General features: G+C 41.0%; 1 protein-coding gene across 1 annotated transcript; it reads right to left on the reverse strand.

The window, feature by feature from the left end:
- Window positions 1–3337: 3337 nt before the first annotated feature.
- LOC145550908 (uncharacterized) lies at window positions 3338–10697 on the reverse strand. The gene is made up of 12 exons (XM_081604844.1): window positions 10210–10697; window positions 9453–9794; window positions 9210–9335; window positions 8812–9051; window positions 8246–8727; window positions 7817–8144; window positions 6743–7544; window positions 6416–6625; window positions 5905–6293; window positions 4894–5082; window positions 4697–4801; window positions 3338–4593 (listed from the first exon to the last, which is right to left on the reverse strand). Exons 2-12 carry the CDS (start codon window positions 9522–9524, stop codon window positions 3565–3567), a joined length of 3972 nt encoding a protein of 1323 aa, XP_081460970.1. The 5' UTR covers window positions 9525–9794; window positions 10210–10697; the 3' UTR covers window positions 3338–3564.
- Between the last annotated feature and the right edge of the window lie 10808 nt (window positions 10698–21505).

Raw genomic sequence — 21505 nt, forward strand, 5'->3', positions numbered from 1 at the left:
GTTGTAGACTGCCATCGAATGGTCTAATTTACTACTTTAATTGCAGACAGAAAGAATATCAAAAAGAGTGTATGACCCCTCTAATGGGTATAACCTCTGCAGAAATTCAACATGGTTAAAGAGGTCACCATTAGAAAGCATATGGAGGCTCAGAGTGTGAGATTTTTGTGAGCATTTATCCTGATAACTAACTGAATTATGAATTAATAATTATAGGTAAAAAAAAACACTTTAACTAAAATCTTATTTAAAGAACACATTGTTTCTAATAGGTTTTAGATTAAAAAGAATACTATTAGAACAGAAATGTAAATCTATGAATAAATGAATAAAAAATACTCATCTAACAAATAATGGAAGTTTATATCACATAGAGTTTTTAAATGTATGAAATGAGCCATGACTTAATTTTGTCCCAAAAATATTAAAGATCACAAACAAAGCTCCAAAGTAAAACATGGTGAGCGCAAAAAATGACCAGCACCAAAGTCAGATTAGTCTTAAAACTTCTCTAATTCATCCCAAAAACAGAACTGAAATTAACCGAGGAATATATCTAAAACTAAAAAAAATACTAATTTACAGTTGAATGTTATTTTCTTTCTAAATTACTTTCCCATAAAATGTTTTTTTTAGATTTCCCAAATATTTTGTAACCAACCCAAACCACTTTCACATCAACCAAACTCAACCAGTAACATTTTTCAGCTTAAAGAAACATAATTGGTGTAAACCCTTGCATGGTTCCATATGTGCATGGTCAGGTTGAGTCGGCATGTGCTCTATGAGTGTGTGTATGTTTTTGTGGTCATGGAGTTTGCATGTATATACCCACAGGAAACACTCATTAAAGTAATGTCTGTACCTGCTGTGTTGTTTCAATTACATTTTATAAGAAAGACTCACCAAGGTGAGTGAGTAAGAGTGGTGTAGGGCTGCTCATGTTTTTCTGACTCAGTTGATGCTGTGGGTGAGCAGGGAGGGGCAGAAGACCCTGATGTGGTTGCCTCTGCAATACTCCAACACATGGCAGTGAGGGCATGAGGCTACATCACCAAAAATGTCTGGGAACCTTGTGTTTGTGTGAGCGTACAGTGTGACTTTTAATGGACTGACGTGGCCAAACTGATCATTATGTGTCTCTGTGTCATTGCGATATCCTGGGAATATTTGTTCCAGATAGACAGAACAGCTGCCCTGCTAACCTCCAATGGTACACCACAATCACTATCAGTCTTACTGGAAATAAGCATGTTTCTCTTTCAATATATGCACATTGATTCAAACTGTTATTTTACTTATACATTAGTTATGTCATGGCTTGTTAAAAACACTACGTTATGTACTTTGTAGAGAGGGTCTGGGATCTCGGCTATTGAAAAATGATTGCTTTCTGGATGCATGGACTCTGTTGAGGTTCTAAATTTTACCCAGTTGCTAACATTTGTCCATGACGTGTGTAAGTTTGATGCTTACCGGAAATTGTCTGCGCTGTAAACAACTATCCTCCCCTGCAGAGAGAGAAGTGCAGACCCAAACGAGGCAGCTGTTAATGTTAATTCAGTATTTGGAAGTGTAGCCAACATGGACTTACTGGCTTCGTTCACTTCCTCCGCTACCATTGCTAAAACTACAAACATACTACAATTCTAAAACAATGCAGAAAGACGATGTCATCATTCATCACTTCCCATTCTGTTCGTTAATTGACTGGGTCAATCAACAAAATCCAAGTCAAGAGAAGAAAATACGGACTGTCCTGGAAGTGAGAATTCTTTCAAGCGGAATTGCACCAGAAGGGAATGCAAAGTCATATCATCATGCTCTGATTTTAACAAAGTTTGTACTGTGGAACTCGTATTTGTGGGGCTTAGGGGCTACAACCAACCGCCACTAGCTAAACTTTGCAAATACCTGAGAACCCCGCTAAAAACACTTACAATTTCCTATTTTATTAGTTCAAGCACCAAATATGTCTTAATATGCACAATTGTAAACCATCTTTGCACTACTGCAGAAGCTAACATCCATTGTCTTCCCTGTGTCAGTTCCTGGGGGTACAGCCAATCAGTATCAAGAAAAATGAATAGTTCTTCAGGATTGACTTCTTTGCAAACACCAACCAATAGCATGTCAAAGATCGTTGTCTCTAGGTAGCTTAATTGTATGGGACATTCAATGAGCTAATGTTAACTTGCTTTATCTAATCCAAAACCAACCTCAGTCTGTGTTTTGAGTGTATTGTTCAACGGATAATCTTAATTATATACATATTCTTACATGTATATGTGTCGATTTGAGGAGAAGTTAAATCATTTAAAGGTTGTCATCCTTATACCTTGAGCACTATGTATCACATGCACTAAAACAAATATCCAGCTTGTGTTACCTGGAAACCTTGGATGGATTTAGGGTAATGGGGAAATTTCATTCTCTCTTTGTGTGACACTGTGATGAAGAAAAGATGAGACACAAGTTGAGCTTCCTTTAGCATCCCAATATTCTTCTGTGTAATGAACATACTCCATATACAATACTTCAGGTATCAAAATATTCAAGTATCACTGAGTAACTGTAATAGCTAGCCCTTAGATTGAGTACATCACTGATGACTAATGGCTCCCTTTGGGCCAGTGGTCACCAGGCTGCCGCCCGCGCGCTGCCACATTTGGTCTGGTCCCCCGAGCAATACCAGAGAGCATTCAGATTTTTTTTTCATATATTGTATTTTCCGGTTTATATGTGGATTTTTCGTCAGCCACCAGGGAGCTCTTTGGCAGGGGGTGTGTCCTGTAAACTGTGGTGTTTTGTTTTGCATGGCGCATTGCTGCCATCTGTTGGACTTTTAGGGAATTGCTTGACTTTTATGTTATTTAATCAGTACGGTTGTTTGCTAGCGGTAGAGCAGAAGCTGGGGAACAATAGTCTGCTTGGGGGGGGGAAGAAGAGGAAAAAAGGGGGGGAGAAGAAAGGGGAAGAGTGAGGCCAATCCCAGAGTCGCGAGTTCGATCCTACCAGTCGCCATACAATGTTTGAGTGAAAAGATTTCCCACAATCAATGTTCAAGTGTTATGAAGTAACAGCTGTTTTTTTGTATCTTGAAAACATTTTAAATGCTTTTTTTTTACAGATAGTGTTAAATTATACTATATACTTGATACAGTCTATTTTAATGTCCTTAATTATACCCAGTGCTTATTTTCATTTTTCACAGCAAAACAATGATAAAAACTAAAATATTCTTGCAAGTGTCTTTCCTAAAGTACTTTTTGAGTGAAGTGAATATCTTTTTTCTGGTGTATGCTTAAAATTATTACCAATAATTCAGAATTTGAATCAGCTAACATTTACTTACAGTAAAAGACCATAGACCTTATAGGTTTCAAAGAACCAAATATTTATTCATCAACAATTAAGACAGTGAATGAAACATGTTTAGTTAGTCCAAAAACATTGTAGCATAATGACAATATCAATCGAAAACAAAATAAATAACACTGTGAACTAAATAAAAACTATATACAATGAAACAGTTTGTGAAGTTATTTAAATTAAAGAAAACATTTATTTTTTCTTTTTAATTTGTTCCAGCCACTGCTCTTTAGTTAGACTTTCATTAGAGGGACAGTAAATTTGCCCTCTATATTGGCTGTGTCCTGTTTCAGCAATTCTAAACTGCCCGCATTTTTTGCATGTATTGTGCAAAACTTTGCGTGTCAGTTTTCGAGGTTCTCTATCAGGTTCAGCAGGGGCTGCTCTGGGAGCCAGAACAGGGGCCACAGCAGGGGCCAGAGCAGAGCCCTGAGCAGGGGCCACAGCATAAGCATGTGGAGGAGGGGTGGAGAGGCTCCACAAACTCTGTTGCTGTTGGGTAGTGAGGATAACAGATCCCTGTGGTACCACTGGAGTAATTGCCACTAGCTGAGGCCTTTTGGGTGGGGCAGGGAGAAGCTGCCGCTGTCCTGATGGATTTGTCCCATCAGTGAATTGTAGCTTTCTTTTTAATTTTGACTGCCCCACAGTGTTGGATGGTAGCCTGTATGTATGCAGTGGCCCTGAATGTGGTACGCCGTAATGCGGACGTATATTTGCAGGCAGAAGTGGGTCAGCAGCTACAGAAAACCGGCTGGGAAGGTTTAGCCCTTGAAGTACCACAGCGGTTTCTTGCCTTTTGACCCTTCTGTTATGCCACTGAACCAGGGTGGTGTAGCTCACATCCACTAGCTGCAAGTTTGTCTGCCCCATCACAGCTCCATTTGCTAGAACGAGCTGCCTGATCTTCCTATAGTCTTGAAGGATTAAATCCCACCTGGAGACTGTGCCTGCCCCTCTTTTCTTTGGACTACGATGGATATTGCACAGCCGGACAAAGATGGTCTCCACCAGGCGGCAGCAGTCTGGCCATTGGGCAGATGGGGCTGGAGTGGTTAAAGCATGCCTCTTCACACTTTCAACCCCAGGAGTAAATTCCTGCCTCTTCTTGGGGGACCTAAACCTCCCAGTGTTCAATCTCTCTTGATGCCTTGCAGCAAATACCACCCTCTGTTTATCAAACTCCAGCAGGTTCTGCCACAGAGCAACAATGCAGCTCACCTAAACAGGAAAATAAAACAATTATACATGAGGACACAGCAATATGCAAGTGAGGTGAAAGGCGTGTGCATGTCTGCAGCAAGCAACAACGTATGTTACTGACCTCCTGGTTGTTCAGCACCAGTGAGGTTTTGCTCCTTAGCTCCACCAGATACTCAGCCAAGCTGTCAACTTTGTCCAGGCCTGGTACACCGACCTCATCTAAACCCTGAGAAAACATAAACAACATAAAAAATGTAGAAGTTATTTGAAGTTTTATTTTATTTTTCTTCAATTCTACAGCTTAGAATGAATGCCCACCTCTGACATAGGCACTGCAATGCCAGGCTGGGTGGAGGCAGCGGACTGGGTGGAGGGAGCTGGCTGGATGGAGGCAGCGGGCTGGATGGAGGCAGCAGACTGGATGGAGGGAGCTGGCTGGGTGGAGGGAGCTGGCTGGATGGAGGGAGCTGGCTGGGTGGAGGCAGCAGACTGGATGGAGGGAGCTGGCTGGGTGGAGGGAGCTGGCTGGGTGGAGGGAGCTGGCTGGGTGGAGGCAGCGGGCTGGATGGAGGCAGCGGGCTGGGTGGAGGCAGCAGACTGGATGGAGGCAGCTGGCTGAGTGGAGGCAGCGGGCTGGGTGGAGGGAGCTGGCTGGATGGAGGCAGCTGGCTGGGTGGAGGCAGCGGGCTGGGTGGAGGGAGCTGGCTGGATGGAGGCAGCGGGCTGGATGGAGGCAGCGGGCTGGGTGGAGGCAGCAGACTGGATGGAGGGAGCTGGCTGGGTGGAGGGAGCTGGCTGGGTGGAGGCAGCAGACTGGATGGAGGGAGCTGGCTGGGTGGAGGGAGCTGGCTGGGTGGAGGGAGCTGGCTGGGTGGAGGCAGCGGGCTGGATGGAGGCAGCGGGCTGGGTGGAGGCAGCAGACTGGATGGAGGCAGCTGGCTGAGTGGAGGCAGCGGGCTGGGTGGAGGGAGCTGGCTGGATGGAGGCAGCGGGCTGGGTGGAGGCAGCAGGCTGGATGGAGGGAGCTGGCTGGGTGGAGGGAGCTGGCTGGGTGGAGGCAGCGGGCTGGGTGGAGGCAGCAGACTGGATGGAGGGAGCTGGCTGGGTGGAGGGAGCTGGCTGGGTGGAGGCAGCGGGCTGGGTGGAGGCAGCGGGCTGGGTGGAGGCAGCAGGCTGGGTGGAGGCAGCTGGCTGGGTGGAGGCAGCGGGCTGGGTGGAGGGAGCTGGCTGGGTGGAGGCAGCTGGCTGGGTGGAGGCAGCGGGCTGGGTGGAGGGAGCTGGCTGGATGGAGGCAGCGGGCTGGATGGAGGCAGCGGGCTGGGTGGAGGCAGCAGACTGGATGGAGGGAGCTGGCTGGGTGGAGGGAGCTGGCTGGGTGGAGGCAGCGGGCTGGGTGGAGGCAGCAGGCTGGATGGAGGGAGCTGGCTGGGTGGAGGGAGCTGGCTGGGTGGAGGGAGCTGGCTGGGTGGAGGGAGCTGGCTGGGTGGAGGCAGCGGGCTGGGTGGAGGATTCGAGCTGTGATGTAGCAGAGAAAATGGTCTCATCGTCTAGCTCTGATACTAGAAAGTCCAAAGCTTCCTCATCCACAAAGCCTTCATCTTCCTCCGCTACATTAGCCTCCACATCTTCCAGCAGAACATCTGTTTCTTCTGAGTCAGGCTCGGCTTTCAGTGGCTTTCCTGTTTGACTTAGAAGGTAGTCAACGCCCAGTAGCTCACCTATGGAAAATCGCAAACACATTGATAGTAAAACAGTCCTAAACATGTTACATATTAGTGATTTTTTTATACTGTAGTTTATCTACAACTGTTTTTCCTTCACATATTTCATTTTGTAATACCTGTGTACTTTGAAGGAGGCATAAATTGTGGGACGTACTCTCGTCCCAGCACCTTCAAGCTGTTCTGATTTATGGACTGAGTCATGTCTCCAGCATATGTCAGAAGAGACGATGGTTTGTTGGTCACTGCTGCAGAACCCCGATCCTGATTCCATCTATTCAGGCCTTCCAGGAGGTAGAGCTGGAAATTCAGCAAGTTTGCACTGGTTCCTGGAAAAAAAGCAAAAAAACAAAACATCATATTAATGTGTTTGAAACAATACTGGTTGATCCAGTTTTTCAAAAATATACAGTAAAGGGTTATAGTCATGTTAGAAAGCGACATACCTGGAATAAACCTGTTTAAATGACAGTGAAATGACTCCAGGGATGTAGAGCCTCGTGAACAGCGGTAACGTGTCAACTTGATTCCGCTCTTGTTGACACTGCCCACCTCAGTGTACAACTGAATCCCTGGAACATCCTGAATGCATTTCACATGCCGTTTTTGGACAGCCCAGATGTGTTTCATTCTGACTTCATCCAGCAAGGGAACTCCCATCAAATCTCTCCCTTTTGGACCATTCAGCTCCTCCAGCAGTCGTTCAATAAAGACAGTAGTGATGTCGTCTCCCCGTGTCCTCCTACGGCAGAAAGTACTCAACTCCTTCTTTGTTATCTGCCTGTCCACCATGGTGTTGGTTATACCTGGCCTCTGTTCCTGCTGGAGCTGCCTTTCTTTGGCTCGTCGAAGAAGGTCAAGGTCCCCTGCATCCCACTCAAAAATGCAGGAGGACAGTGCCCGCATGAAAGCAGGATACAGAGGGTGGGCATCCGTGGTACAACCAACAGCCAGCCTCCGCATAAAGTGCCAAATGTCCAGACGAATGTAAATATCTGGCCATTCTCCAAATCTGGCCTGCAGCTTGCTGAGGCCCTCACTAACACAGCAGCCACAGTCCACATATAGCACCTTTGGAGGTGCAGCCCCAGCCTGGCGATACCGCTCCATCAGTCCTGCAGCCATTTTGTCCAGTCCTGGACCCTCCTGGACAGTCAGGACACTATTCAATATTTGGCCCAGCTCATTGCTGACTGACGACACCCACAGAGCTGTTCCTTTGCTGTGGCCAGCCAGCTTTTTGGTGATCTACAATAGAAAATGTGGAATTAAATCTTGCTGTTTCTCGTGTCTATAGAAACCACTGTCTGCTGTGGATGTCATATGTAGAACAACAAACTTTTTCACAACACGTTTAATTGTTTAAACTGAAATAGAAAACAAAAAAGTTATCCCAAATTTTTTTTAATTATTAGTGTTTTAAATTTAATAGTGTACAACTTTTTTTTCAAGTAGGATATAATACTAATACTAATAATAATAATAATACTGATAATTATCATCATTACCTGGTTACTAACCTTTTTAGTGGAGTCCAGCTTCAGAACTGTCCCCAAGGTGGAGGTGATGCTGGCCTTTATGTGGTCTATGCGTGACAGAATATCTCTGCCATACACAGACAACAACCAGCGATCAGTGGGGATGTCAGCTGGTTCTGGGGGCTCCTGGCACACCACCGGGAAAAGGCTGGGTCTATTTACAAAGTTAGCGCACTCCTCCAGGTAGTGCCCCAACCTGTTCAGCCACTCCTCCCCGTGGTTTTCTTTCAGCTGCTTCAGCAGCCGCGCTGAACTGTTGCCCTGCGTTCTGTCTCTCATCAGCCTGATCACTCGTATGTCACAAGCATACCTGGAAGGCAGATTAACAAAGTATTTATTCCGCAGTAACATTTACATGCAATTTAATATCTTCATTCCTCCAGTTAGCATTTTACTAAATGTTTTACTCACTTTTGGGTGAGGATGAGCCGAAATAGTTTCTGGTGTGGCAAGTCCAGTTGGTCTCGGATGCTCTGGGATGTTGATAGATATGTGAGATTACACCCGCTGCACCTGAGTGTCTCCGTCACCAGGAGGTAATACCTATCAACATCCAGGACCTTCCGAGCCCTCTTGTGGATGCCAGCACCTGTAAGATGATTTCCACAAGCTTGGCAGAACACCCTGACCTTCCACTGATGGTAGGGCATCCATACCAGGAGCCGATGTGAAAAAAACCTCTCAGGTGTCGGCACCTGATGGTAAATGAGGGCCGGTGCAGGAGGCTCGTACCACAGCTTTAAATCTGGGCGCAGTTTGCCAGATTTAAAGAGGGTATTTGAGATCCATCTTTGATCCTGCACAGGGATGGTTTTCCTCATTTCACTCGGCAACCAGAAAGAAGCTGCATCACCACCTGCAGCTGGTTTTAACAGAGACGTTGAAGGCTCTTCCTAAAACCAACAGAACATAAATATGTTTGAAAACAGATATCTTAGAACTGCATTACTTTAATGAATATACACTGCTGTACTCACAGCTGCAACTGTCTCGCTGGAGTGTGTCTGGGAGGATGGAGCAACACTAGGGCTCCTCACAGAGGGTGGAGGGGGACTTGGGCTCCTCACAGAGGATAGAGAGGGACTTGGGCTCCTCACAGAGGATAGAGAGGGACTTGGGCTCCTCACAGAGGATAGAGAGGGACTAGGTGTCTTCCGGGCCACCAAGTTGGGCTTCACTGAATCCGAAAGAGAACCCCCAAAATGGGACTTAGTGAACTGAAATGAGAAATGTACAATCATGTGAAGTAAATACTTTATAAATCACTCCATCAAAAATAAGAACAAGAAAATGTTTTGTTCAAAAACTATGATAGTTTTTTGCCATGACAGAATCAATGATATAAAGTATTGAGCAAACAAACAAGAACATTTACCCTTGACAAAGATGGAGGGGACCTCAGGAAACAGCGAGTGGCTGTTGCTGTATCACCAGACGTAGATTGTGAAGCCACAGACTGTGGGGTCAAGGAAGGAGGTGCAGAAGGAGGCTGCAGTGCAGGCTACCAAAACAAAGATATTGTAAAAGTCACCATTCACCAGAATTGCAAGAGACAAGACATAGCTTCAAATTTGACTAAAAAGTGATTGTTATTAGATATTATTTTAAACCAGCTTACTTTATCAGTGTGAAAGCCACAGTCACAAGTGACAGACGCTCCAAAAAGGGTGGTCTGTCCCCGAACTTGCATGGGGCATTTTTCTATCTGAAACAGTGTAACATAATCTTATTAATGACAGCTACTCAAGTCTGTCCCTTTTTATAAACATATCTACACACACAAGTGAATGAAACAGTGACTTCACTTTACCATCTGATAGATGTCATGCCATTTCTTCTGCCTTGGGGCTGGTCTATTCCCTGCATTGGAAGGCCAAACCCCAGTGCTGGCAAATGCCTTAAGCCTTGCCATCCACTCCCCATCCCCCATACCTTTGTGGCTCTTTGGCTTGGTGCTCATCTGAAGATAACATTGGGAATTAGCAGAATCAAATTCCATAAACTAATGATGCACTTTGTGCACAACTAACAATGGGTATGACATAAAAGCATTTAAAAGTAAAATCAAAGCCATAGTTTTCTGTGCTCATAGTGAGGTAAAAAAAAAAAAAAACTATCAACCTCGATCGATCGATCGATCGATCGAGGTCGGGCTATATATAGCTTGATATCTATGTATACATTTACATTTTAACTTAAAGTGTTACTACTATATTATAAAATAAACTGTGTCCTTACTCTTTCACTCAGAACATGACATCAATATGTCGCCCTTTTATTGAAAGCACAATATATTATTGTAGCTGATGTAAAATTATAAATACGAAATCTGTTTGAACGACAACAGACAATAAACAATATTAATAGGTACTCACAGTAATATCGTTAAGGTCGACAGATCGATGATGTGATGACGAATCCTTCTCTTTCCTTCTTCAACGAAGCTAGGCTACTGACATCTGACTTTTAGAATCTTCCAACGGTTGTCACTTTTAAAAATAAAATCCGATTTTTTTTGCTTGTGGTGGGGGGGCGAGAGGGCGTCTGGGGGATCACGGTGATTGGGCATGTTCCATTGTGAACTCGAACACTGATAGGTTCGCATGTCGCCACGGTGATTGGCCGATTTCCATTGTGAGCTCGGACATTGATAGGTTCGCATGTCGCCACGGTGATTGGCCGATTTCCATTGTGAGCTCGGACATTGATAGGTTCGCATGTCGCCACGGTGATTGGCCGATTTCCATTGTGAGCTCGGACATTGATAGGCTCGGTCCATTATGAGGCGGTACCCCATTGGCTAAACCGTTCAATGTGAGAATGGAAGCTGGGCAAGGCCATTGGAGGAGAAACATAGACTTACGTGAGCGAAGTAGAGCAGATGAACACACGTGTTTGTTATGAACGCCGTGTTCCAAGTTTCCCTCAATGAAATATATACTAGTCAGTCCCAGTGACCGTTTCACTAACGGTTTTTGCCCATGTGCTTTCTGGGTAAAAATCAATCGAGAAACGCGTTTATTTTCAAATTTGACTGTATGGGAAAGTTTTTAAAAATGACTAAAAAATAAACTTTACCAGAAGGCATTTGGCTAATCAATGTGACTACCTGCCATTTCAATCAAGCTTGACTGTACAGCTACAAAGGGCTTTTGTCTATGGTGCTTTGATAAAGAACATTTATTCCAGTCTTACTAGAGCTCTGGGTACATAATTTATTATGTAGTAGAAAAGAAAATAGTAGCAGCTGCAAACAGAACAAAACTGTTTTTGAAATAATTTAACAAATGATTTTTTTGTAAAATCCATTGCTCACTGAAATTTAACATAATATTTTTATCTATGATGATTGGATAGAAGCTTCTCAGAGTAGCGCTCAACAAATGTTGCATTAGCAAACTGGAGATGTACTTAAGAGAGATTATGTTGATGTGCACACAATTACCAAATACTTAAATGGCAGATTTCTGTAATGAAATCCATGAAATAGGGACATTTACTCTGAAATGTGATGAGTTGATTTACACAGAGAAGCATTATTCATCCACTAAACAAGTAAACTGAACAATATAGTTTTTGCACATGCTTGTCTCTTCTTTCTCTTTGCTCAGTCAGTTACAATTTGTCATGCATGCTAATCTATAACATAGTATACAACAGACTTGCAATGAACAGTTTGATAAGATAGGGTATGTCTTCGGTTCATGTTTACATCAGAAAATGTGTAAAAAATGATAAAAAAGTATCAGATTTACATGGGAATGCTAAAAGGGGGCTTTAACAACAACTCCGTAGTTTTGCAACCAAGCTCTTAGTTGGTAGAACTCATTTACCATCACAAAAATAACTTTGTTAAGAGCCATAGCATCACATATCTGATTCACAACACATAGCTCTGTAAATTGTGGCTATGACACATGTTGAGGTTCTCCACACTGTCCTCTGGCGGTTCCCCGAGTGGTTCCCCGAGTGGTTCATTGAGCGGTTCTGTGGTGTTCGCTCCTGGAGCAGCTGCACACAGTCGTGGCTGGCCCAATGCTGGCTTTGACTGTTCTGCTTCCAGAAGTCAACAACCAGCCCAGGCAAATGGAGTTCAGCTTTTCCAGAGATCTTGGACTCACGGGGATAAAACATCACTGCTAACAGGCGGCCCCAGCAGGCAGGCAGTGGTCACCCCAGCTGGAGAGGGGAACACCCTCTCTGTGGTTTCCCTCTCATGACAAATATTAAAGACCTGGCCTTACATTTTGGCAGCCTCTGCTTCCCTTTATTTGCATGCCATTCTGTGCTGTAAATACATAAAAAGGAATACAAAATATTAATGAATACCGGATTTATTTTAACTTATTTTGTTTTTCACTGACCAAACAGTTTGAACTCCAAAGGTCAATAAATCAAAAATCAGACTTTCCATTGTTTTTCAAAGCAGATAAGTAATTTTGAAATGTCCTTTTTGGATACATCGTACACTTGTATAGCGTTTTATCAAGTCCGAGGACTCCAAAGCACTTTACATTACAATCTTTCATTCTTCCATGCATTCACACATTCACACATTCACACGTTAATTGTGGTAAGCTACATAGTAGCCACAGCTGCACTGGAGACTGACAGAAGAGAAGCTGCCCCAATGGCCAAATTACAGAGTCAGACAGAGAGCCAAATTTAAAGCCAGACATTGAGATAAAGAAGGCTATGTATCTTTTCAAACAGCATATGTACTGTTAAGATCTGGTTCCATACATGCTTCAAGCAGGGGGTTTTAGTCTAAGTGGTAGTCAACCATCCAGGTTTCAAATTCTGTTCTTGAAACCTTTACTGCATGTCTCTTGTCTCTGCTTCTGGCTTTGCTTTTCATGTCTTAGGATGTTTTCGCACCTAATAGCCTGGTAAACTGTTAGATTGTGGTCTAAAATTGCAACTTTTGTTACATTTTCAGCTGGTGCGGTTTGCTTTCACTGTGTCAAACAATATAAAGCATTTGAAAAACCTGCCTCCCCCCACTCCCACTGCCAGTGGTGGTGCTGTACCAACACATACTGAGGGAAAAAACATAAAATTCTTCCTTCACAAAATGTAAACAAAAATGAAGAAGCATCAAATTTGAGCAATTGTAGGATTATTCTCAAATTATAAAAATGATCCTGAACCGAGACCTAAGTTTTTAAGCGGGTTTGACTGAATTCACACCTCCCCAAACAAACCGGACTTTCTAGGCAAATTAAATAGACTTTGATTAAAGTGGGCTAAAAGGTGCTGGAGTGAATGCACCCGTAGTGCTAATAAATGCCTCTGGCAGTACAATTTTTTTTAAAGAGGATTCTCTTTTGTTTCATCCCTCTGCTTCTTGCAAAATCAAATTTACTGTACACCTAGGTCTGTCTGACAGGATGGGAAATGTAAATTTTTTGTTAAAGCACAGCAGTTTTTTTCACTGACAGTAATGGCTTGAATATAGCTGAGCATCCCATAACATCCTACCAACTGCTGTCAAGATTCATTGCTACCTTTTGCCAGCTTGTCAGAAAGCAGCATTCAAAACTTAAAAATTTAAAGTATTTTCCTGCATGAACAGATATGGATTCGAGGCATTTATGTGTGACGGTCCTCCATTTCTTTTCTTTCCTTATAAAAGCATATTAAATATACAACTAGGTCAAAGTGCACAGAGGTGCCAAAGTGAATAAATAATTGTTAAATTTTCAGGGTGATGGAAACATAAAGAAATGGGTGTCAAGAGGGTCTCACTCTGTCACTTTCACTTTCTTCACTTTGCTAACAGCCTCCTGGATGTAATAACAAGTCGTTTAAACAAGCTCAGTTTGAAAAAGGACAGAGAAACAGAAAGCAAAAGGTGAGAACAGAAGGTGAGGAGAGTTCAGCAGAGGGTTGCGTTTGTGTGAGAACATTTTTTAGCCTGAGTTTGGAGCTGGTGGAAGGAAAGCATCATAGAGCCTGAAAGTCAAGCTCATTTCTCCTTATTGGGTAGAGGGGAACATCTGGAAAGCAGGTGTTAAGGCCAGCTGTGGTGGATCCTTCTGCAGCATGTGGATTTACTCCCTCTACAGGTCATGAAGACAAACTACACTTTTATACAAAGGGACAAGAGAGAACGGGATGACAGGCACTGATCAAAAGTGATTAATCTGCTTTACATGAATAACTTTACCTTTTGTAATAAATTACAGAGGTGTTATTTAATGCGGTTTGTTTCCTTCAGAGAAAAGGAAAAAGATTTTCAAACTTGTGCTTTCAGTTCTCACTCAACTCTGACCTTTTGGAGAAAAATGTCCCTGGAGAAATGTAAGTTGTGCATGAAATATAAACATGTTTGCTGCGTACTGATAAGTACTACTGACTTATTAGCTTCGCCCTGTTTTAATCAAATGGTATTGATTTGACAAATAGTTCTGTTATTCTGTTATTTGTCTCATCATAACTAATTTGTTTGTTTTTTTTAGAAATGTAGGTTGCAATCTCCCTCTTACCTCATGTCATTTTTTCTTTATCCAGTCTTTTTGTCTCTATTTTAATTTCATTTGTTACTAAAATACTTGAATTTGTGACAGTATTATTCTTTGCACAAAGTGAAAAATCATTAATATGCCCTGTCAGTTTGGCCATGAGGAAATACAAAGATGAATTCTCAAAGACTTGAGTGCAATTGACTGATACTGGGGATTCTAAGTGCAAATTATTGGCAACTCTTTTGCCAATAATTTGCACATGTAATCTTGAAAACAAACATTGTTTGAAAACAAATGTTGTCCTAAAACTCTTTCTCCCAAGAACAGTTTGTTTTTAAATAGAAAGTTAATACAATTTTAAACAATGACGTTTTCATTTGATGTTCATCAGACAGAAACCAGTTCTGGAAAGGTTCAAGACCTCTTATAGACAAAGGTATTGCTGAACAAATTCGGTGCATTACACTTTATTATGTTATAATTCAGTTAAGTTCAACTTATTAAGTGCAATTGTACAACAAAATAAAATTTTAACACACTTATAAATAAATATGGCACAAATGTTTCCATTTCATTACCAATGCAGTTTATATCCATCCATCAATTTTCTTGCACCCTTGTCCCTTAATGGGGTCGGGAGGGTTGCTGGTGGCCATCTCCAGCTAACATTTCAGGTGAGAGGTGGGGTCACCCTGGACAGGTCGCCAGTCTGTCGTAGGGCAACACAGAGACACACAGGACACACAACCATGCACACACACACTCATACCTAGGGGCAATTTGGAGAGGCCAATTAACCTGACAGTCATGTTTTTGGACTATGGGAGGAAACTGGAGTACCCAGAGAAAACCCATGCATGCACAGGGAGAACATGCAAACTCCATGCAGAAAGACCCCAGCCTGGGAATCAAACCCAGAACCGTCTTGCTGCAAGGCAACAGCTCTACCAACTGCGCCACTGTGCAGCCCACAGTTTATATCCATGTCATTTATTTAATTTCATATAGTCAGTTTTGCCTCCAGTGACATAGAGGGGAATGTGATTAATCATAATTACAATGTGATTGTAATTATGATATGATGCACTCAAAATTAGTTGATCATATATCAAATTATAAAAAGGATCCGTTTAAAGAGCACCAGCCAGTTGCATCATGTTGCTGACTTTGCAGCAATGCTTCCTGTTGAGCAAGCATCAGGCAACTGTGGATTAAACATTGAATTAAATGAGTTATTCTAATACAATGATTTGCAGTAAATTAAATCTTGACAAAATTGTTCAATTTTGTTAAAGATCTCCTCTTGGGACGTTTTCAGGAGTCATCTTGGCCTGTTGACCTTAAATAATTATAAGGTATGTCAAATATCAAAACAGCTAAGAAATTTGAAGACTCATTTGTAGTCATATTACCTGTTCAAATAGCTCACAATATAAAGCATTCTGATTATGCATTAGAACAGTAACTTTACAAATACAAAAAGATCTCATGCGATCATAGGTTACAAGCTTGAACTGCTCCACTTTATCTCACAGCGATAATCTTTACCAACAGGTCTTCAAATATAAAAATGCATGGTGTTTGAATAGCAAGAGGGTATAATAATTCCAAAGGTTTTTAAATTTTGACAAAAGAAACAATTGTTTGTGCATTGTCTATCACAAGCACTTTTGCTCAAATCAGAAAGACTTTCTGTATATTTTTCCATTGCCTGTAGGTTTGTGCATGAGTTTGTGTTCAATGAAGAGCTTGTTGCACATTCCGGGCCTCCAAAACCCTGAATAATAAGCTTCACTTTGCCATGCCCTAAAGATGAACTTAAGAATTTAACTTCTTGTCTTTTGACATAGCTGCCAGTCAGCATCAGCAGCTGACTGTAACCAGAGCTGCTGCCCTCAGAGGATCTTCTCTCCCCCTGTTTCTTTTTCACTCTTCTTCCAGCTTCTTTAAGGCTCTGTCTTGTAACATTTCTTTTTTTCTCTTCAGATCTCTTTTGCCTGGCATACTCAGGTCAATCTGCTTCACATGACTTTGTAAATGGGGACCTACATGTTCAGAAGTTAGGAACTAAGTTTGAAGAGAAAATTTATCAGCAGTTTGCAAGAGCTGACTCTTACAAAACACTTTGATTCTTTGAATCTCCACTAAAAGTGTTAGAGGAAAAATGTGGACTTTGCTTTTTCAGTCATTTTATGTCCAATTATGTTTGTTTTGATGAGTGTTTTTAATATAATTTTTTTTTTGTTGTAATCTTAAAATTACAACAATATTGAATGTATTTTATAGTTGTAACATCTGAAACTACGGGAAACGACAATTTACTCTTTTTCATTTTTTTTTTTTGCAAAGCCCTGTATACACTAAATAACAGTTCAACATGTTCTATACTGACATCATTTCAAGCAGACATTTGCCTGAACCCAGAACATTAAGCTTGGTTTCCTGTTTTTAGATGGTTAATTTTTCTCCAGCCTCAATCTGATGTCATGCTCCCCTCCTGTCTCTTCTGGAAGACAGCAGGAGGTGAGAGTTTGCTGTTGCTAAGTTATAAAAGGTGAAAGGTTAAGGAAGGCCTCTCCCTCTGACTGTGTTTTCTTAAAGGGCCTGTGAAAGTACTGTTCACTCCAACATGTTTGCCTTAGCAAGGAACGGATCATTAGTTTCTTGGACCCTAATTTCTTTATCTCATCTCTTGTTAGACATTCTTCATCTTTTATTGCTTTTTTAGAAAATAAAAATCTGAGCTTTAGCTTGAGAAAATTTATTCTGCAGAAAAAAAAAGTTTAAATTATTTTTTAAATTATCGTACATTTAAAAAATGATTTACCATGTTGGGAAATAGTTGTTTTTACAAGAATAACAGTGGCATGTTTAATGGCATCCAAGCTGTTGATTGTTTATACAACCTTCCTTCAGGACAACAATTTGTCTTCTATGATATTTCATAGACTTGGATCACAATGGAGGGATCTTTGACTATTCCTTTTTACACAAATCTTCTGAAAAAATTATATTGGGCAGTAGAGATGGGCAAATATTGTTCTTTATTGTTATTGTCTTTATTTAAAACACATTGTAATAAAAATTATGAATTATTATGAGAACTCTAAATCGAAATGGATGATGTTTGTTATTCCAAAAATACCGACTGCATTGTTGGGGTTGTTTATTTGGTTTTATGATTTTTTTTTCACCACTGGTTCCAATTCAAATATCAATAATTATCGGTTTATTTGAAGTTATGATCTAAATGCAATAACCGTGAGCTGATTGGTGATGATGAGATCACTTTTTTTATGTAACTGATGTCCTGAAGTAACCTATTTCATAATGGGTGCTTTTTCTTTTCTTTCTTTCTTTTTTTTTTGTTTTTTTGCCTGCAGTAAAATACAGTTACAGCCATAAAATCTATTGCCAAAAAAATACTACAAGGACATTTTGAACCCTTTTTATTGTCACTTTTATTATCATTGAAATAAATACCACAAAATATTGTGACAAAAGTTGTTAGTCAGATTGCCTCTCCCTAGTGGCCAGTGGCTAAACAGAATGGGCTTCTATATCACATTATATTTCTATACCAGGGAAGTGGAGAATCCTTTTTTTATTATTATTTTATTAAACATTCCTAGAAATTCTAATAAACTTTAAAAATTATATCAAGAATAGGCATCACTTACATTTATTTTAAAAACCAGTTGTAGGGATAAAATTAACTCAGCTACCTTAACTTTTCCAATATAATTATTTGCTCCTATTGAATGGTTTAAGTTTCAAAAACATTCTTTTCGAGACTACATTAAAGATTAATTATTTAACTTTTTAGAAAGTCTTACCATAGGTTGACGTGATATTCTTAATCTTACACGGCAAACCAGTCAGGCACCTACAGGACTCAACTGGGTGACCTTTGCATTCACTGGAGATCATTTAACCAGAGAGGGTCATGGGAAGTTGTAGCTCATGGCTTGCCTGGAAAGGAACTCCACTCTCAGGTTCTCTTGGACGTTGTTTGTTAATAAAAAAAAAAATTAAAAAAAAGGCCAACCACCAACACCACAGTAAAGATGTGACTGCAATGTACATTACAAGCCAAGGACATGGTGAGCACATCACGACCAAACATCCAAACGAAAGAGTGAGAAAAGAGAATGATGAGAAATGCTCTGGGTTTGGACTCAGACAGGGTGTGCAGATGGGTGTGTTTGTGTATATTTGACAAAAGGGGGAAAAAATGATGGAAGGGATTCAGCTACAGAGTACATGCTTGCCTTTCAGTGGGCTGAATTGGTTTGATTACACTGGGAGATAGCAATCAGCTCCATTCCACTCATTGTTTTATTGTGTTTGACATTCAGTGAGCATCCAGATGGAGAGACTCTGGCACAGATTCTCACTGATTTATCAACAACAGGTCTCAAACAGGTCACCAGTCAGAAGATAAGGCCAAGGATCTACAAGGCATCCTATATTTGAGAATTAGCATGCTGGAATCCATTTCCTTGATTCATTCATATATAATGTTTTTTTTATTGGTTTGTATGTCCGTTGTTTGGCGTTTTGCATTTGTCTGACAGAAAAGTGAGATTCATCTCACTTTTGGTGGCAAGTGGTTATCTTTGCAAATAAACACATTTGGGAGTGCTCTGTCACTGTTTAGAGTGGTAGAGGAGTGGATGCATGTGTCTGGGAGCGATTGTGGCGAGGAGGAACAGCTCATATACACGCATGCACAAATGTTTGACTTGGTGCCATGGAAACCGGGCGAAGTTTGGTCCTGATAGTTAGTCTCCCTCTTTAATTGTGGGGAAATGGGTTTCAGATGTTACTGCACGTCTAATCACTTTGGGTACCGCTCTGCCCCGTCATGTCCTCCCAAACCACATCAAGGAAGAGCGGAGCCGATGTGGGATGATAGCAGACCAGTGAGGAAGGCCCATTTTGGGGCTTAAGAAATGCTCCTCTGGGTGCCCTTGCAAAAACAAAATCCACATTAGCAGCAGCCGTGTGATGTGTCCATGTTAGGATGTGTTTTTGCCCACAGTGAGAAATGTGATGGTGCCGCACAAGAGCATGGGATAAACACAACTGGAGTGGAAATTATTCAGTGAGTGTTCCTCTCTATATATTTTGATCTCGGTAATACAAAGCGTAATAGGAGAGACTTTTATGTATCTTTTCCCATAGGTATGAATTTCTGATTCCGTTCGTCAAACCTGTTTCTAATTACTGTGTGTTGCGATCATACACCTCGTTGCTTTTTGATTAGGATCTTAGGATCTTAGGTAGCAAATTAATACAAAGTAGCACATCTTGCAGTACAAAGAAAAGATAAATTGATTTTAAAACATGTAATAAATAAAAATCTGAAAAGCATACCATTCATTTGTGTACACCCCGTTTTGCTCTTAATACCCTTAAAACCTACACCTGGTTGTTCTGTGAAGGTCTCATGGGTTATTATAGGATTTTAATGCATAAGCAGCATCATGAAGAACAGGGAAAAAATAGATCAGGGTGGAGAGGTCAGGGTTGGGTCAGGATACCTAGTAGTTTTTCAATTTAAAAAAGCTTCCCTTTATAGAGCCTCTTATAGTACAAGCAGTTAGTCACTGTTTAAAAAATCCCATCGAAGTGATGTTTTCAGTCAGTGACACGCAAGAAATGCAGTGTACACGGCGAACATGTGGAAGGAGGTGATCTGTTCACATAAGACTCAAATCAAACTTTATTTATTCATGTCCATGTGGTAAATGCTATGTTTGGTTGCTGACTGCTACAGTCTCTCAAACACCATTCCCCACAGTAAGAAAAATCTGAATAAAGGGAAATTCTGGGAAATTTTTTTTTGAGGATGCAAAGGACTTTCAGCAAGAAATAATTCTTAAACAGAAGTTCAAGATCATGATGTGCTAGAAAATCCAAAATCCAAAAATACCAAAAATACTAACACTTAAAAATGGATCATAATAGATGTTCTTCATCCAATATGACCAAGTCTGAGTTTGTTGCAAAAACAAAAGGATAAATATAACCTTAGAGAAATGTTTAAGAACTATGTCAACTTGGGAAGTATAGATGCTGTTTCTCTATACCAAAATGAGTGATTTAAGGTCGCCATATTCCAATGGAGACATTGGAATATTATTGCAGTACCTGCTTTTAAAGATTTTCTGGGAGAACGCCCTGGGGCAGAAGCAGAACTCACTGGAGGGATCATATATTCCTTCTGGTCAGGAACAACTCGGGTTTCTACAGAATGAGCTGACGAGAGATTCTGGGGAGAAAGATGTCTTGGTTTCCACTTTGGACCTGTAACCTTCAGAACTTGTCCTTGTGGGACAATTTAACAACATTGTGAAGCAGAGCAAACATATGCATAGTAACTTTTAGTAGTAACTGACATGTATTGACAAAAACAAAAAATGCAAAAAGAGGTCACTGGGAAATTATAGTAATTACAGAAAGATGCAGCCAGAAAGGAATATTCATAAGTTGAGTAAACATATCATTAATATGGGTCACTGAGGGCACAAGTATGAACTATGTTGTTCCCTGACTTAATTGTTTGTTTTTTTGTTTGTTTGTTTTCCCACATACATAAACTTACAGCTAGTCTACAATGTGCATGTATGGTTTCTGCGCTAATGTGACAGTGGGAATAAAAAAATGAGTTGGGAGGGATGGGAAGTCAGATAGCCACTGGTTTGAAGGTTTTGCCAGCTGGCCAGAAACCACTGCACAACATAGGCCGCCCTGATCTCTGGCTAGATGTGGAAAGCTAGTAGGGACATGGCATAAAAGGCTTGCCACTGTAATTGAAGTGAAAAGTAGCTTTACAAAGTATTGTCTCTGGGGGACTGAGGATGAAATGCTTTCAACAATATTCATATTTGTCTTACAAATTTATGAAAACGACTCATTTATTTCATTCCACTTCAATATCATATGTTACTTTGTGCTATGCTGTCCTCTATTTCAACAAGGTACATTTAAGTTTGTGGTTTTAATGTGATACATATAAATATAGTGTAGTTTCAGACTAAATCAATACTTTTGCATTGAGCTGTACATCTTAAACTAAGCTTGGCCACAATTCTTGATTTAAAACTTCAACCTAAATCAAACTATCTACATCTTTTCTCCACATATTTCCAGCACCTGTTGAGAAGATGGCCGACCACTGTGGGTGTAACAAACCAAC

The sequence above is a fragment of the Poecilia reticulata genome, chromosome 2 (assembly GCF_904066995.2).
Source record: "Poecilia reticulata chromosome 2, P_reticulata-male-v2, whole genome shotgun sequence".
NCBI classification, from domain to species: Eukaryota; Metazoa; Chordata; class Actinopteri; order Cyprinodontiformes; family Poeciliidae; genus Poecilia; species Poecilia reticulata.

Excerpts from the sequence above, each read along its gene's own strand:
- LOC145550908 (XM_081604844.1), bottom strand. The coding sequence starts at position 9,524 with ATGCAAGTTCGGGGACAGACCACCCTTTTTGGAGCGTCTGTCACTTGT. Across the intron at positions 8,728-8,811 it reads CCAGCGAGACAGTTGCAGCT|GAAGAGCCTTCAACGTCTCT; the intron begins GTGAGTACAGCA and ends TGTTGGTTTTAG. Across the intron at positions 7,545-7,816 it reads AGCTGGACTCCACTAAAAAG|ATCACCAAAAAGCTGGCTGG; the intron begins GTTAGTAACCAG and ends TTTCTATTGTAG.